The 17,052-nt window shown below is 33.1% G+C and overlaps 1 protein-coding gene across 1 annotated transcript; it reads right to left on the bottom strand.

Annotated features, from left to right (window-relative positions):
- Window positions 1-7,014: 7,014 nt before the first annotated feature.
- On the bottom strand, window positions 7,015-7,480 carry LOC131070024 (uncharacterized). Its single transcript, XM_058005575.2, has one exon. The coding sequence runs from the start codon at window positions 7,406-7,408 to the stop codon at window positions 7,109-7,111; it is 300 nt and encodes a 99-aa protein (XP_057861558.2). The 5' UTR covers window positions 7,409-7,480; the 3' UTR covers window positions 7,015-7,108.
- Window positions 7,481-17,052: the final 9,572 nt, after the last annotated feature.

Raw genomic sequence — 17,052 nt, 5'->3', positions numbered from 1 at the left:
GCATCCCATACACTCGCAGATACACAACACACAGTGCATAGATGAAGTAAAGCGTCAGTACATAGCAATGAACCATATAATGCCATAAAACGTAAGTACATAAATACTGCAAATAAATCATATGTCTCATAATCAGATAAAACATGGAACAATGTTATACAATTCTAAATAACCAATGATAATGTATCCACTGAGAATAATAAGAACAAAATATCAGTTCAAACGAGTAAGGGTACTACATTCCATACCTAGATTACTCATAAACCTGCTCACAACTCCCACTGCATGTACAATATCTGGCCTTGTGCATACCATTGCATACATCAGACTGCCAACAGCTGATTAATACGGGATGTTAGACATTTTATTAACCTCTTCCTATGCCTTTGGGCACATCTCCTTAGTCAATTTGAAATGACTAGCCAAAGGTGTACTAACTGCTTTTGTATCCTGCATGTTAAATCTTTTCAACACCTTCTTTATATACTCACTTTGGGACAAATTCAAGGTTCTATTTTTCCTGTCCTATGTAATCCTCATACTGAGAATTTGCTTAGCTGCACCCAAATCCTTCATAGCAAATGACCTGGCTAATTTCTGTTTAAGATCATTTATATGTTGCATGTTAGACCTAGCAACAAGCATGTCATCAACATAAAGCAATAGGATAATATAACTGCCATTATCAAATCTCTTAAAATATACACAATGATCAGAATGACATCTATGATAACCGTGTTCAGCCATGAAACTATCAAATTTTAAATACCATTGTTGGGGTGCTTGCTTTAGGCCATACAGACTTTTCTTCAACCTGCACACCAAGTTCTCCTTACCTTTGACCTCATATCCCTGTGGTTGCAACATGTAAATTTCCTCCTCCAAATCTCCATGGAGAAAAGCTGTTTTGACATCTATTTGTTCAAGATGTAAATCATTTGCAGCCACAAGACTAAGTACAGTTCTAATTGAAGTCATTTTTACAACTGGAGAAAATATTTCATCATAATCTATACCCTTTTTCTATGCAAAACCTTTTAACACAAGTCTGGCCTTATATCTTTTCTGACCTCCTTCCTCCTCCTTCAGTTGATAAACCCATTTGTTAGGCAAGGCTCTTTTTTCTGCAGGTAAAGGGACTAAGTCCCAAGTCTTATTTTTCATCAAGGAGTCCATCTCCTCTTTCATGCCTAGTTGCCACTGTTGTTTGGCATCCACCTGCATTGCTTCTTCATATTCTTCTGGTTCACCAGAATCCATTAATAAAATAGAATACAAAGAAGGAGAAAATCTTTCAGGGGGTCTACTTGTCCTCATAGAACGTCTAACACTTGCAGGAGTTTGTGGGACAATCTGTTGTTGCTGAGCATCAGGTACCTGTGGCATTTCATTTTCAGGAATCTCATCCAACACCACATATTCTTGTTTATCCTGTTCATGCTTCTTTTCCTACATCTATTCTTTATACATAACCTTCTCATTGAATATAACATCTCTACTTCTAATTATTTTCTTATTTTCAAAATCCCATAATCGATAGCCATATTCATCTATCCCATATACAATGAAGGTACATTTCTGAGATTTAGCATCAAGCTTGGTTCTGTTTTCTTTATCAACATGGACAAAAGCTTCGCAACCAAAAGTTTTTAGAAAAGAATAATTTACCTTTTTACCAGTCCATGCCTCCTCTGGAATACCACCATCCAAAGGGGTTGAAGGTCCTCTATTTATCAAATAGACAACAGTATGTACAACATCTACCCAAAAATGTAAGGGCAATCCAACATGCAATCTCATGCTCCTCGCACGTTCCATGATGGTCCTATTCATTCTCTCTGACACACCATTTTCCTGTAGAGTTCCTAGAACCGTCTTCTGATTTCGAATCCCATTTAAGGAACAGTAATCTTCAAATGCTTTTCTGCAATACTCACCTCCATTATCCGATTTGAGACACTTCAACTTTTTTCTTGTCTCATTCTCAACCAAAGCTTTCCATTTCTTAAAAGTTTCAAAAACATCTGATTTTTGTTTTGAGAAATATACCCATGTTTTTCTGGTTGAGTCATCAATAAAAATAACATAATAACAAGAGCCACCAAGAGATGATAACTGAGCCGGTCGCCATACATCTGAATGTACAAGCTCTAACTTCTCACTCTTCTTCTCTTTCCCAACCTTGAGAAATCTGACTCTTTTCTGTTTACCATAAACACAGTTTTCATAGAACTCTAAATAAATCTTCTTTAGTCCTGGCAATAGATTTTTGGAGTGAAGGATTTTCATCCCTTTCTCACTCATGTGCCCAAGCCTATGGTGCCACATTATCGAATCTGTTCTTGCAACATTTATTGTTGTTGTCCCTGCAGTAACTTTATCTGTAGCAGCTAAGGTAGAGTAAGTGTTACCAGTACACAGATATAATGTGCCTAACTTCGCACCTTTAGCTACTACTAATGATCCTTTAGTGACCTTCCACATACTGTCTAAGAAGGTAACTATGCAACCTTCACTACCTAGTTGCCCTGCAGAAATTAAATTTCTTCTTAAATTAGGAACATGTCTTACCTCCTGCAGAAACCAGTCATTACCATTCTGCAAGTTGATCTTTATCTTTCCTTTTCCAAAAATTTGATAGGGCTCTCATCACCCAAATATACCTATCCAAAATCACCTTGAACATAATCTAGAAAATATTTTCTATAGGGTGTAGCATGAAATGAAGCCCCAAAATCTATTACCCAGGAATAATTAACATTATCCAAACATAAGATTAAAGCATCTTGTAAAGTATTACTTGCAATATTAGCTTCCTTACTGTCATTTTCATTTTTGTCTCCTTCTTTGTTTTTCCGAGACCAACAATCTTTCTTTAGATGACCAGGCTTTCCACAGTACCAGCAATCTTTCTTTCCTCTAGATTGAGAGCATCCTTTCTTTGACTTCCCTCGTGACTTCTCATTCCCAAGGCCTTTTCCTCTTTCCTTTGATCTTCCTCTATTCTCCACATTCAAAACACTACCCGATGATGTTGGAGTCTCACCTGTGCTTTTCCTTCGCATTTCCTCGCTTAGGATAACACCAACAATATCATCAAATACCAAAGTATTTTTACCAGAGATAGAGTTAGTTACAGCCATAACCAAGCTATTCCAGCTTTCTGGCAAAGAACATAAAATCAAGAGAGCCCTAACCTCTTCTGCAAAGGTAATTTTTACCAAAGATAATTGACTAGTAATTGTATTAAATTCATTTAAGTGCTCCGCTATAGATCCTCCCTCACTCATTTTCAAATTAAACAAATGCTTCATAAGAAATACCTTATTTGAAGCTGAGGGTTTCTCATACAACTTAGCCAATGTTGCCATCAAATCTACAGTCATTTTTGCTTCTATTATATTGAATGCTATAGACGACACAAGGCACAATCGAATGGATCCCAATGCCATTCTATCTAAAATGTCCCACTCTTCATCTGATATTGTGGTTAGTTTCTTTGCCTTTCCTTCCAATGGCCGCCACAAATCCTTTTGATATAGGTAATCCTCCATCTACATTTTCCATAACTAATAATTCTTGCCGTTAAACTTTTTGACCTTGAATTTGGAATCCTCCATTGCTCCCACTCAAATCTGAAAGTCCTGCCAATTACAGAAAACCTTGCTCTGATACCAATTGTTAGGGTTTCAAGTGGATCCGAAGCAAATATGAACTAACAATTATATGCAGATTTAAATACAAAAGATAAAGAAATAAAACAAGACACAGATAACACAGAGATTTAACGTGGTTCACTCAGAATGGGTTACATCCACCATACACAGTCGTCCAATCTTTCTTATTATCCAACAAAAAAAGTATATCAACCTTACAATGCCTTAAGCATCCCAGCCGCTTATAACATGCATTTTTAGGGCAACAAACAAAGTCGGCCTTTTTAGGGTTTTATTACAATGTCAGTTTTCATCAACGAAAAATGGCAAAAAAAAATTTCTCAGGGGCTGCCGCCCCCGAACCCCTGGCCGGGGCCCAGCCTGGCCTTGGACCCCAGTGAGAATACGTGCTGAGTGTACAATACTTTGCTGATCAGTTGCCACATTTCAACAATACCCTCCTTTAGTATCTATTTTTTTCTTTGATTTTTTAAATTTTTAATTATTTTTTTCTACAAATCAGTTAGGTAATTGAATACAACAAATCTCTACACATCAATTAGTCAATTCAGTCACATAGAATATAAAATAGTTCTACATATATAAAAATGTTAAAAGAATATAATCAAAAGGTAAACCTATAATAAAATGACCCTCATAATCCAATAATCTCCCTAAAGTATTATTCAAATGGTAGATGTTGTTATACATTAATCAACCAATTCAATTCTACATATCATAAGATACTTCTTCATAATAAAACATTTTAGCAAGCTGTAATCCACTATATTTACCTTAGAGAATATTACCCTTTCTATTGAATATTCTCATTAAGATATTATTCAATACTATTAGTTCTTATGCACAAATCAACTAGATCAATTTTACAACATACAAGAGTTCTCTACTAAAACACTTTAGCAAAGAGTGGTGTTGACATCATGGAGATCAATTTTGACAAGTAAAAGATGCTCTAACATTTAAAAAATAGATATAGCAAGGACACTTTAATTATTTTCTACTAATACACATATATTAATTTATGCTAAATTTAAGAAAAGAAGTTTTTTCTTATAACATTTTTTGCATAGTTGATTGCACATATATTTTTTCAAGATAGCCGGTTTTGGAACCACCTCGAGGGATCCTTTTTTAATTAAATTTTCATAAATTTTTTGCATTTTCTATTTAGGTTTTGGATCTAATTTTATTTGCTTCACATTGACTTCTAAATATTATAGTATGGATTCTCACTAGTCATTATCCCTAGATTCTAAATATTATAGACTAATTTTCTAAGGGATCACCCTCCCAGGTCTTGCAAAGCCTAAAGTGTAGAAGGATTAGCAAAAATCCTCGTTAAGTTGGTCCAAGTTTTTTGAGGATTTTAATAGATGGAGTTGGCTTCTCCATGAGTATTTGAAGAATCAACTTGGTTTCTACCTTGTAACAGTGTAAACCCATCTGGGAACCAACAAGTTGTAACTACATTTCATATTATACAATCTTTGTGATTTGATTATCTATTTTCTCTACAATCTCCCCTTCAATAATATATTCTCGGACACTCAAATACACTAAATATATCATCAATTTGTTTTCCAACATCAAATACGAAAATTTATTAAGCCCTTTGAAAATTTATCAAGTATTTATCTTTTTTCTTTACATTTTACATCTAATTTTATTTTCTTCTCATTAATTTCTACACATTAGAGTATGAATTCATAGGATTCAAGGGTATAGTTGATTTCTTGTATTTACTAATGAAGAATTGATATTTTTGAAATCACTTAACCGACTAATAGAAATTTGCAAATAGGGTAGGTCATAAGTAATCTACATACATAATATCCACAACGTTCTATTAAAAAATGGCCACCTATACAACTATTGTGAAATCCATTGAGTATCTTTTCCACTTTCTCTTTGCTTATGGAGCAAAGGAGAACATCATCAAAGTTTCTTTTGAATAGTATACCTTCAACCAAAGCATAGTTGGCATCATGTAATGTATTAAAATGTCTTTTATAAGATTTTATAAATTTGTGAATAATAATTAATTAAAAACAAAAACCTGGATAATAATTTATTAGTATTAACTATGTATGACATTAAACTTTATTATTTGAAATACCTCTAATTTAATATTGGTCGTACAAATTAAAGATAGGATTAAAAATTGTGTTAAGAATAATTAATTTAAAACAAAAGTATTAATAATAATTTATAATCATTATTTTTGAATGTCATTCAAATTTATTATTCCAAATATCTATAATGCAACATTAATTATAAAAATTAAAAAGTGGAATTATAATTTATATTAAGAAAAAATATAAAAATTAGAAAAACATAAAAAATAACATTGAAAAATGTTGACTCTATCTTTAAAACTTCAAAACTCCATGAAAATGATTAGAAGGTTTATTTATTTATAATTATTTTCACTATATTGTCAAAATAGATACACTTGAAATATTAACAAGTTAAGTTTTGCATAACAAATATGAAGATGCCAAGTTAAGAGAAAAAAATTAGCTAACTACTTATCCTTTATGGTTGAATTTTTGAATTGATTTAATGTCAACAATTTACATAAATCACTTCCTCAATGTTATAATTTAAAACTATTTCCTAAAATAAATGATAATTGATTTTAGATTATTATAGTATATAGTATATCAATACCACACATAGAATGAAATTTGGTATCTTTTACATTCAAAACCCTCTTTGTAAGGTTGTCATGGTCATGATTTTATTTAGCTTTAAACAAGATTTTATATAAGATTTTATAAATTTGTGAAGAATAATTAACTAAAAAAGAAAACATGAATAATAATTTATATGTATTGAATATTAATGTCATTCAACTTTATTATTTGAAATACCTCTAATTTAATATTGGTTGTATAAATAAAAGATAGGATTGAAATTTATGTTAAGAATTATTTTATTTTATTTTTATATTCACTATCGTGGAATCTAGAGGTGTCCTCGCTGAAGCGACCCGCTCACAAGGTACCAACATGAACAGAGTTAACACAGCCGTGGACTCGAATTCAAGACCACGGGGAGCATACCCACGCCTTAAGTTGCGAACCACGACTGGATGAGCTAGGGCCGCAGTCCAAGAATAACTATTTGTAAACAAAGGTATGAATAATAATTTATAATCATTATTTATGAATGCTGTTCAACTTTATTATTCCAAATATATATAAGACAATACTCATTATAAAAATAAAAAACTAGAATTATAATTTATATTAAGAAAAAATATAAAAATTAGAGAGAACATAAATTTAAAAATTAATATTGAAAAAAAGTCGCTCTATCTTTAAAACTCCAAAACTCCATAAAAATAATTAGAAGCTTTATTTATTTATCTATACTTATTCCATTATACCATCAAAACAGATTGGCTGCCTTATTTTAGGCTTTTTCTTTTAAGCCGTTTTTTCATCTGCTGATAAACGCTCTACTGATTTCTCATCTGGTGAGAAATGCTTCTCCACTGATTTTTGCTGTGGTGAGGAATGCTCCACTTCCTCCATGAGTGGTGACAAATTAGGATGATGTGGCAAATCGCAGCAAGTAGGATCAGAAGTATATCTGTGGCAGTCTGTACAACTAGGTAACATTCGACGGTCTCCAATCAGAATGGTACGCTTAGCGGAGGAGACATGGAAATTAAATAAACTGAGGGAGACAACAAGTATGAGCGTGATGACCATAGATTTCCCCATACTCACTGCTGAGATGAAGGTAAATGGAAAAACACCAAACAACTCAGCAGATGAAGATGAAGATGAAGACGAAGACACAGAAGGAGAATGGAAATCCAGCTATATTTATACAGACCACATTATGAATAGTTCAAATGATGGTTAAATTTTGAGCGAGAGGCGTTCAAACTCATAGTGCGTGTAAAACAGTCCGTATATGACGTACGTTATTGTTAAAATATATATTGACTAGATTTAGATTTCCCTCTTAAATTTTGAGTGGGAAACGTTCAAACTGATAGTGCGTGCGTTATGCCCAGGAATTGATCCACCTGTTAAAAACACTGAACAGAGTGTAACATGTATCAAAATAATTATTTATGAATGATATCGTTTGTTTCACGGCACTTGGAAACTCCACCATCTGTTCCGCCGGGGCATATATGAGAAGGGACTGAGTGTGGGATTGAGTCATCCGTCATCGCGAAGAGAGTGGAATTCAGTCACCCGCCAGTCTAGCTAGAGACGAGTAATTTAGTTGGAAAATTGCGGTGTACTTCAGCTCTAGATTTCGATTTAGTTCATATCATCTAGGGTATAAGGCACATTGGTTACCATTAATTGAGTTTTATCAATTTCTTTTATAATGCTAGCAATTGCACCTTAGTGTGCAATGGGTATGCTTTGTGTAGTACATGAATAAAGTTTCAAAATAATTATTTATGAATGATATCGTATGTGAGATTATTTGTTACGACACTTCATCTTCGGTTTGTCAATATGATAGAGAGTGGGATTAAGTCATCTGTTAGTTGGGCTAGATGATAAAGAGAGTGGGATGGAGTCATTTGAGAGAGTAGTAATTGAGATGGAAAATTGTCCCACGCCTAGGGGGTGGTAGGTAGCTGCACTGGTTACAAATATTTCTCCGATTTCAATTTTGTTGAGATGATTTTGGGATAAAGCACAAATGGAGGATCATCAACTTCTTTTGCAATTTTAGCATTCAAATATAATTTTCATTTCTGTCTTCATTCTTTTATAAAGGAAGTATATCAGTAGTCATTATATCTAATTTTGTTAAACATATATCTTGTCTCATGTACGTGATTTCACAATGCCCTAGTGCACTATGGATATGAATAAAGTTGCACCATTGCTCCAATTAAAATATAAAAATTCTAACTACAAAGGCAAAGTGGGAGGTGTAATGTCGCAAATTGTACACCCTTGCTAGGGTGGTACAATTCCATGATTGGTTTAGCACCCGTCTTAGTGTGTTTTGCATCTTGCATTTCTAATTCCCTTTAAGCATTTAATTAATTAATTTAATTAAATCTAAATTCATATTTCATCACTCCATACATTATAAAGTTAGTCCCTTTTACTTTAAGTGTGCCTCTTTTATTTTAATCCTCCAATAAACCATTAAATCGTAAACCCTAATTATGTCTTATTTTGACCTTTAAGACCCGATTTTGCATGTTAAAACATCTCAAAATCAGCTGTAACTTTGGGATTCTACTAATATTATCATATCTAATGACCCTGAAAATTTGGTGAAAATTTGGTTGGATCGTGTGTAAGTTACGCACGGTCCTTGACATTTTTTTGGAAATTTCGGGAGCATAATTCTATGATATTATAACGCTTAACCCCATGAAATTGGCATAAAATTCAAATCCTAGGTTAGCCTAAAGATAAAATTAAGATCTAGTGTTTCATACATAAGAGCTCCCTTTCTTCATTTGGAGGCCTGAAATTTTTTAGCTAACAACTAGCGATTACAAGGAGCCTTCTATGTAGTAAAAGAGAAGGTCTTTTGGAGTGTTCAACAACATTCAACAACATCTATCAAGCATTCATCAAGCATTATTTCATCAATTGGAGGATTTCGAAGATGTAGGAAAGCAATAGGAGATCACCGACTGAAGATTGGCTTGTATCCCTCCCTTCAGGTTGGGTATGATTTCATGTTGTTTCCATGTCTTTGTATGAGCTTCTTTAAATCAATTTGCAGATTTACATTTATGATTTAGATAATTTAGCATCATTGATTTAGAGCATTTACTTTGTCAATTACAAACATCTATGGTTTACTCCTTAAAGCATAGGGTTACTCTAGATTATCTGCACTCATCATTTTAGGGTCTTGCACACACTATTTTACTCTACAAATCGACTATTTGTTGAGGTACAAATCACCAAAATAGGAGTTTGACTAAGGCAAAACCTCATATATACACCCAAAACCCTATTTTCAGTTATAGGAGCAGGTACAGGATTTGATCATCACTGCAAATTATAGGTCTGACAGAGCATACAGGCACAGTCCCGAGGATCAAATTTGAGAAAAAATCACTAGCATAGGGGTGTGGCACCCTGGTCCTCCCAATGTTAGGTGGATTTTAGCAGAGCAATAGTTCAGAACCTTTAGATTCGATTATGTTAGTTACAACTTCCTGTTTGCAAAATCAAGACAAGGGCGTGGCACCCCTGTCCCACACAGCTTGACTTAGATTTCTGGCATAGCTACACCTCTAAACACACAACCTAATCTATATTTTTTAGTTGCACAATAGTTAGTTTAAGTTCTAGATTTTCAGATTAGGGTTTCTTGTGTATACCTTTATTCTAGGCTGATCATTCAAATCTACACTTTGCATCACTTCTACTCCTCATTTACAACAAAGAAATAGAAACCCTAAGAGGTAATCCTTGGCTCTCTCTTCCTGACAAGAAGAACCCAAAACATGTTACCTCCCTATGCTCTTTCATATTCCACTTGTGCCCCCTCCTCTCTCTTTCTGTTTCTCTCACTCTCTCTACACACACACACACACAATATATATATATATATATATATATATATACATATATATATATATATACATATATATATATATACATATATATATATATATACATATATATATATACATATATATATGTATATATACATATATATATATATGTATATATATATATATATGTATATATATATATATATACATATATATATACATATATATATATATGTATATATATATATATATATATATATATATATATATGTATATATATATACTGCAAGTTCCTACACATTAGTTAGTATTGAATCAACTACATAGATTATTGAACAATCTTATTAAGGTATTATTCAATACTACAAGTTCTTATCTATCAATCAATTAGTTGAATTTTACAACATAGGGTAGTTCTCTATATTAAAACATTTTTATAAAGAGTGAGGTTGACATCACAAAGGTCAATTTTGACTATCAAAGAATGGTCTAATAGGTACATATTTTATATAGAAAGTACACTAATAATATTTTTATTTCTCATATGATGGCATTGATATTATATCTCCTCATTGTTGTTCCATAAGTTATGTTCTTTATCCTCTTTCATTTGACATTATAATAATACTTCAAATTTTATTTCATTTTAATCATTAAATTATTGGTTAGGGTCAGCCCCCTTCATTGATATATAATAAAAATTACATGATTGATAAGTCCCCTCTAAGATAAATTTTTCCTTTTGATATTATCCAAATATCACATAGGATTACTATAATTTTAAATTCTCTCAAAAAACCTTAATCTATTACACAAAATGCCTACTTACGCTTATAGTTCATAAGAATATAAATTTAAAGACATCTTTCACCATCTAATATTGCTTACCATGTAAATCTATATCCAACTTCCTTTTCTATCTAACTTGTTTACCTACTAAAACATATAGGAGATTATGCCAAAAAACTCAAAACATGGGGGCATTGCTAACTTCTCTAACCTTCAATATTGTCTTCCATTTCTTCATTTTCCACAAGTCCTTCTAATTTTGCATTGCTTCTATGACTTTGTAGCTCCAAACCTTCCATCTCCATTAACTTTTCTATCCAGTTTAGCTCTCGATTCACCACCACATTTTCCAATGTTACAAGGAAATTTAGTTTCCTCACTACTTTCTCCCTATACTCCTGATATTCTATTTCATCATTGAGAAGAATGATTAGCAATTTTTGGATATCCTCTCCCTTTTTGTCAAAATCCTTGCATAGAGGAATCCAAAAATTCTCACAAATCCTTGGTATATCTTCCATGTCACCCAAAAATTGAGATTTAAAAATGGATTCCTAGCCAGTTCCTTGTTTAGTCCCTTTTTCAGCACTAAAGCCATAAACATTGATGAGATGTTTGTGTTAACTCAATATCTATTGTCTGCTATTAGGAAATCCTTGCCCATAACTGTTTTGATCACATAACTACTAAAGGATGCTTATATCTTCAAAGGAAACCAACCTTGTATTTGTGATGCTCCCTAAAAAAACCATTTGTTTCATTCTCCCTAGATTCTAAACATTTATTCCATATAAAATTTAAGGTATTTACAAAAAAAAAACACTTCATATCTCAAAATATTTATAATGGTGTTCTTTCATCATGTTTGTGAGCTTCCCTACTCAATACATATTTTTGTTACTTATGCTTCCATTTTAGGGAAGAAACTTTTGTCTCAATGGAAACCAATTTTTTGGAATTATTTTTACCTTTTGTAATGCTAGTTGCAATCATAAAATGATTCTATTTTACAAATTCATTACTTTTCACTCTACCAATTGAGTTTTTCCTTCATTTTTTTAGATCTTTTTTGTCAATATTCATCTTGCAATTTTCTTTTAAATCATTCAATTGCTTCTCCACCAATAAGAATTGCTTCTCCACTAATAAGAATTCTAGTTTTTTAAAGTTTAGATGCATGATTTTTAAGTTCAAAAATTATAAAAAAAACATTTTTCTTGAATCTAATTGGCTAAAAAATTATAAACTTCTGTTCAGATTTTACAGATCCACTATCTAAAGATAGTTTTTTAAAGCATTTTTTTTAGGTTGCATTTTGATTTATGCATTGATAGACTTATTTAGGCTTATGGTTGATGCTTGGATGGCTACTTATGATTCTATTGCCATCTTAGATGGTACTGCTGATGCTAGTTACTCTATGTGGACTTATGTTATTTGATATGAGTCATGATGTTTGGTGATTTATATGATATCTATATTCATATGTGGAATATATGATTTATGATGTTACTATTGTACTAACCTTATTTCATGATTATGGTTTATGTGATGCTTTGATGTTATATTGTGTGATTGTCTTCGTGAAAGGGACAACGCCTTATCACTCATCACGAGCATGATATGGTGTTGCACTTCTCTTTTCACTTTCCTGTTTATTATGATAGATATATATGTTGTATATATGTTTAGTGGTCATTGCAGGAGTCTAGGTACTAGACATCAACTCTGCCTGGTCTCAAAGGTTTAAGTGTGTCCTATCCCAATGGAAAGTTGTTGGAGATGGCATGGGTTTCTTTCACTCAGTCTACGATCAGTTCTTCATCTTGTTAGGTTGTGCCACAACACCAGTCAGTGGTAGATTCTTGCATTGGTATTTCCCTTTCTTGAGTTGCTGAATATGCGAGTCTATGACTTATATTTAATTTAAATTATGAATAATGTAATTTATTAAGGTTGAGTTAATCTATCCTATAATATGAGTATTGGTGATTTATTTGATTATGTTAGAGTAATCTTTTATTAGCTAATAAATATTTATTTAATTATTAGTCTATTATACTCTATGCTTAAGCTAAACTGGGAAATATTATAATTCTTTAGGGTTTTCTCCTTTAGAGTTTTGAGTATCCTTTTATAAGGATTCTCTCTTTGTAATTTCATAACAACTATAATTATTGAATTGCATTCTTGTTGCACAATCAATATGACTCCTCTTTTCTGGATCTTTAAATTCTGGCCTCCATAGTGTTTTCGCTTCTCCTTCTGTGACAGGTTCGCATGCAAGTGATCTTTTTTGAGCTGTAGAGTTGATTTTTCCTCAACTCCAATATGGTATCAGAGCTCCAGATTTGTATACCCACGTTCTCTTCATGAGAGATTTTGGGCCTTCTTCTTCAGATCTGTGTATTCAGGGGTTTGTGCAGTTTTTTTTTTTTTTAAATTTTTGGGGGTAGCGGAGATTTTGGTTCCAAAACGACCTCACAATTGGATTCACAAGGTTGATTCCATAAATTTTGATATACAATTTGCCTATTTTTGGTGACAGAGGCATGATTTTTTATTTGCATGCTTTACGAGGCATAAAAGTTCGTATGACTGTAGCTGCAAATGCTCCAAAAAAATTTCATCAAAAAAATAAAAAAATTTTACCCTCTTTATGTCCTACAAGAGGGTTTTTTTTCTTTTGGCCATAACTTGGTCATACAGAGACGCTTTTTCAGAAACCTTATATCGCCGAGAAGCTCTTTCTGAGCTCTATCCAGTTCAGGAGGTTTGAACTTTTTTATTTTTCTTTTTTGATGACGTTTTTTTCTGTCAAAGCCAGAGGTTCCTTTTTGCACTTTGGGATACATAACTTGAGCATCCGAACTTCATTTTTCAAAAACTATATATCATTGGAAAGATTGTTTTGTGCTCTTTCCATTCATATGAGTTTTGTTTCCAGATTATTCTCTAGGTATATTTTATTTAGTTTTTTTCTTTTCAGCACTCTGGTGAATACCTTGGATGTTTCAGGTCCTAGGATCTCTTTCTTTGAGTAGGATGGACCTTGTCTTTGGTTGTTCTTTCGGTTTCCATTCCTCTATCTCTTCTGATCATTGTAGCATTTTATTTATGCAAACACACTAAGATAATGTGTCATCATGCATTGTATACTTGGGATCTTGCACATCTAGTGCCTTATTGTACATGCACCACTTATAAACTGCTATGGGGGGGTTGATGTTTATCTTTGTATTCCATCTACCTCTGTCATGTGAGTGTTCCTTCCATGACATTAGCCTCATGATGTGTGTGGCAAGTGAGTGTTCCTTCCACGACACTATGTACTATTTCTACACCTTCGATGTTCCTGGTTCTTCGTCATGCAGTCCTTGTTGGATGTTCTTTTCAGTGTACCTGTCCCTCTCCCTTTTTAGCATTATGGGGAGGTGTGTCCTATTTTTCTAATGCTTCCTTGGTTTGATTTATCATCTCTTTAGGATTTGGTGTTTCATGCCATCTATATCATCTAGTTCAATTGTTTTCCTTTGTTTGCCATCTGGTTCAAGTAGTGTCATTTGAGGGCACTCATGCAAATTATAGTCTTCTCTACTTGGTCATGTTCTATTTCAGTGGAGATTCTTCAGGTCAATGGCTACTCTTTGACAGTGTTTGTAGCTATTTCATGCTTCAGTGGTGCTTTTCATTCTCTTTTTTCTGTTCCTATTTTCTAGAACACTCTTGTTTAGAGGCTTCTTAGTCCTTCACCATAGTTGTCAGGACCTGTTGTTGCTTTCATGCATATTTTACATGTTTTTTTAGTCCATAGTTGTTTTTTAGCTACTCCCTAAGTTCATCTTAAGGGGGGGTGTTAGAGTAATCTTTTATTAGGTAATAATTATTTATTTAATTATTAGTCTATTATACTCTATGCTTAAGCTAAACTTGGGAATCTTATAATTCTTTAGGGTTTTCTCCTTTAAGGTTTTGAGTATCATTTTATAAGGATTATCTCTTTATAATTTCATAATAGCTATAATTATTGCATTGCATTCTTGTTGCACAATCAATATGACCCCTCTTTTTTGGATCTTTGAATTATGCCCTCTATAGCTGATTTGCTTCTCTCCTTCTATGACAGGTTTGCATGCAGGTGATCTTTGGGATCTCTAGAGTTGATTTTTCCTCCACTCCAATAGATTATTTAATTTATTCACAGTTATTTATTGTGATAATTGCATTTAATTTATTGAGATTGATTTAATTATTATGTATTTGTTATTTATTGTATATGTATTTATTTATTATTCTGATTTATTTTATTAATTTAATTATTTAATTAGTTATTGTTGAGATTGATTTATTTTGATATATTGTTTAATAATTTATTTATTTTGATTTATTGTTGAATGATTTATTTGTTAGTTATTTATGATTTATTTGATAGAACAACACTTTGCAGATCTCAGAATCCCTCCTGTTAGTTGCAGCTCTAGAATTGTAGAATCAGGACAATGGAAGCTTTTTAGAAGGAAAATGGATGGGAACATGCTACAAAAGATTGAAGACCCCTTGGAGTTGGCCAACAAACTTATGGAGCATGAATTGGAAATACTTGAGGGAGTCCCGCCTCATGTTTTTAGGGATTACATTGATACTATTAGGAATACAGAGCCTTTGGCTCATATGTCTCCTGCTTCCACATCTGGCATCATTCCATTCACTCCTTGAGAGGATTACCCCTTGGTTATGTAGAGGATACACCGATAGACTTGGCAATAGGACAACTGAATGTCTAAGAAGTGGCTAACATCAAATTCCTGAAGCATGGGGATTTCATTGTTGATAGTGAAATCATTACTTCCAAGGAGTTCACCGCATTCCTCTATCAACATAAAGGATCTCAAATTAGGAAAAACATGAGAAATAGTGAAGAAGAGTAGTAGCTTCAAAAGCTACAAGAGGAGATGGATCTTGTGATAAGAGAAATGACACCTGAGAAGGGAAGACAATTGCTTAAGGAAGCTGGTGTGCTATTATACTCTAGATGGGACATGAACTCTGCCTTTTTGTTCGATGGATTCCTCAAGAAACAGGACCCAAGTAAACAAATGATGCCAAAAGAGATTGATAAACTCTTTAGAGGACCAAGATATGATCCAGATCAAAAGGCTCTTCTATAGTGGGCTATCTATCCCAAAGATAAAAGACCTATATTGGTTGATACAGAAGAAGCTTTTGGACATTTGATGGTGCAGTAGGTTGGAAAGACTGACCCTAGAACAAGTACCAAACTAAATTTGGATGTCGCTAAACTAAACCAAAATCAGATAGAGTTTCTAGTTCGAGAGAATTCTACATACAAAAGCCTATATGAGAAATTGATGAAGAAAAATAGAGGCTGCAAGAAAGATTGCTTCAGATTGATAGAGGTACCAGTCAAACAAGGATGACATACGGTGTTGACAGAGATGCCATGGATGCCATGACAAACACTATGTATTGGAGAAATAGGGCTGAAAAGACATCTCGATAAGAAAAAAAGGAACAACAAAAGATGGATAAGTTAGTTCTCATGGTCGTTGAGCATAGATTCAAAAGTATGGTGCAGGTTGCAGAAATCTATTGGAAGACATACACTAGAATAGTCAAAGATTTGAAAGACCATGAAAGGCTCAGATCTCGGTTGGAAGGCATGATCAATGACAACAGTCTGATGAATCCAGGTGAGAAAATTGAAGCCAAGGCTTACTTGAAGTCCCATGATGAATTGGAAAATCAATTAAGGAAAGAGCTTTAGAGGCTGGACAATGGGAATACCCCTAGGGTGGCCTCTTTTTATAGTAATGGTGAGTTAGTATCATTGGAACAGTGGAAGCAAGAGTTCAGTGATGAGAAGAATCGAGCAGTAGCAGAGTTGGATCGAGACAAAGAATTGTTACTTTGTATTAACTATATTCTATCCAATCATTTCCAGATAGAAAGTGACATGAGGACACTAAACAATGACGTTCTAATGTATAAAGATGATAAGTACATTCAACACATAGGAATCCTGAACTTGTTTATCTTCCAGTTTGTTAACAA

Source organism: Cryptomeria japonica, chromosome 3 (genome assembly GCF_030272615.1).
Source record: "Cryptomeria japonica chromosome 3, Sugi_1.0, whole genome shotgun sequence".
Taxonomy (NCBI): domain Eukaryota; kingdom Viridiplantae; phylum Streptophyta; class Pinopsida; order Cupressales; family Cupressaceae; genus Cryptomeria; species Cryptomeria japonica.
Note: the sequence above shows the minus strand (reverse complement) of the source record. Positions and strands in the feature narration are given on the sequence as shown.

Bases quoted from the DNA above. Each gene is read 5' to 3' on its own strand.
- LOC131070024 (XM_058005575.2), bottom strand. From the start codon at position 7,408: ATGGGGAAATCTATGGTCATCACGCTCATACTTGTTGTCTCCCTCAGT.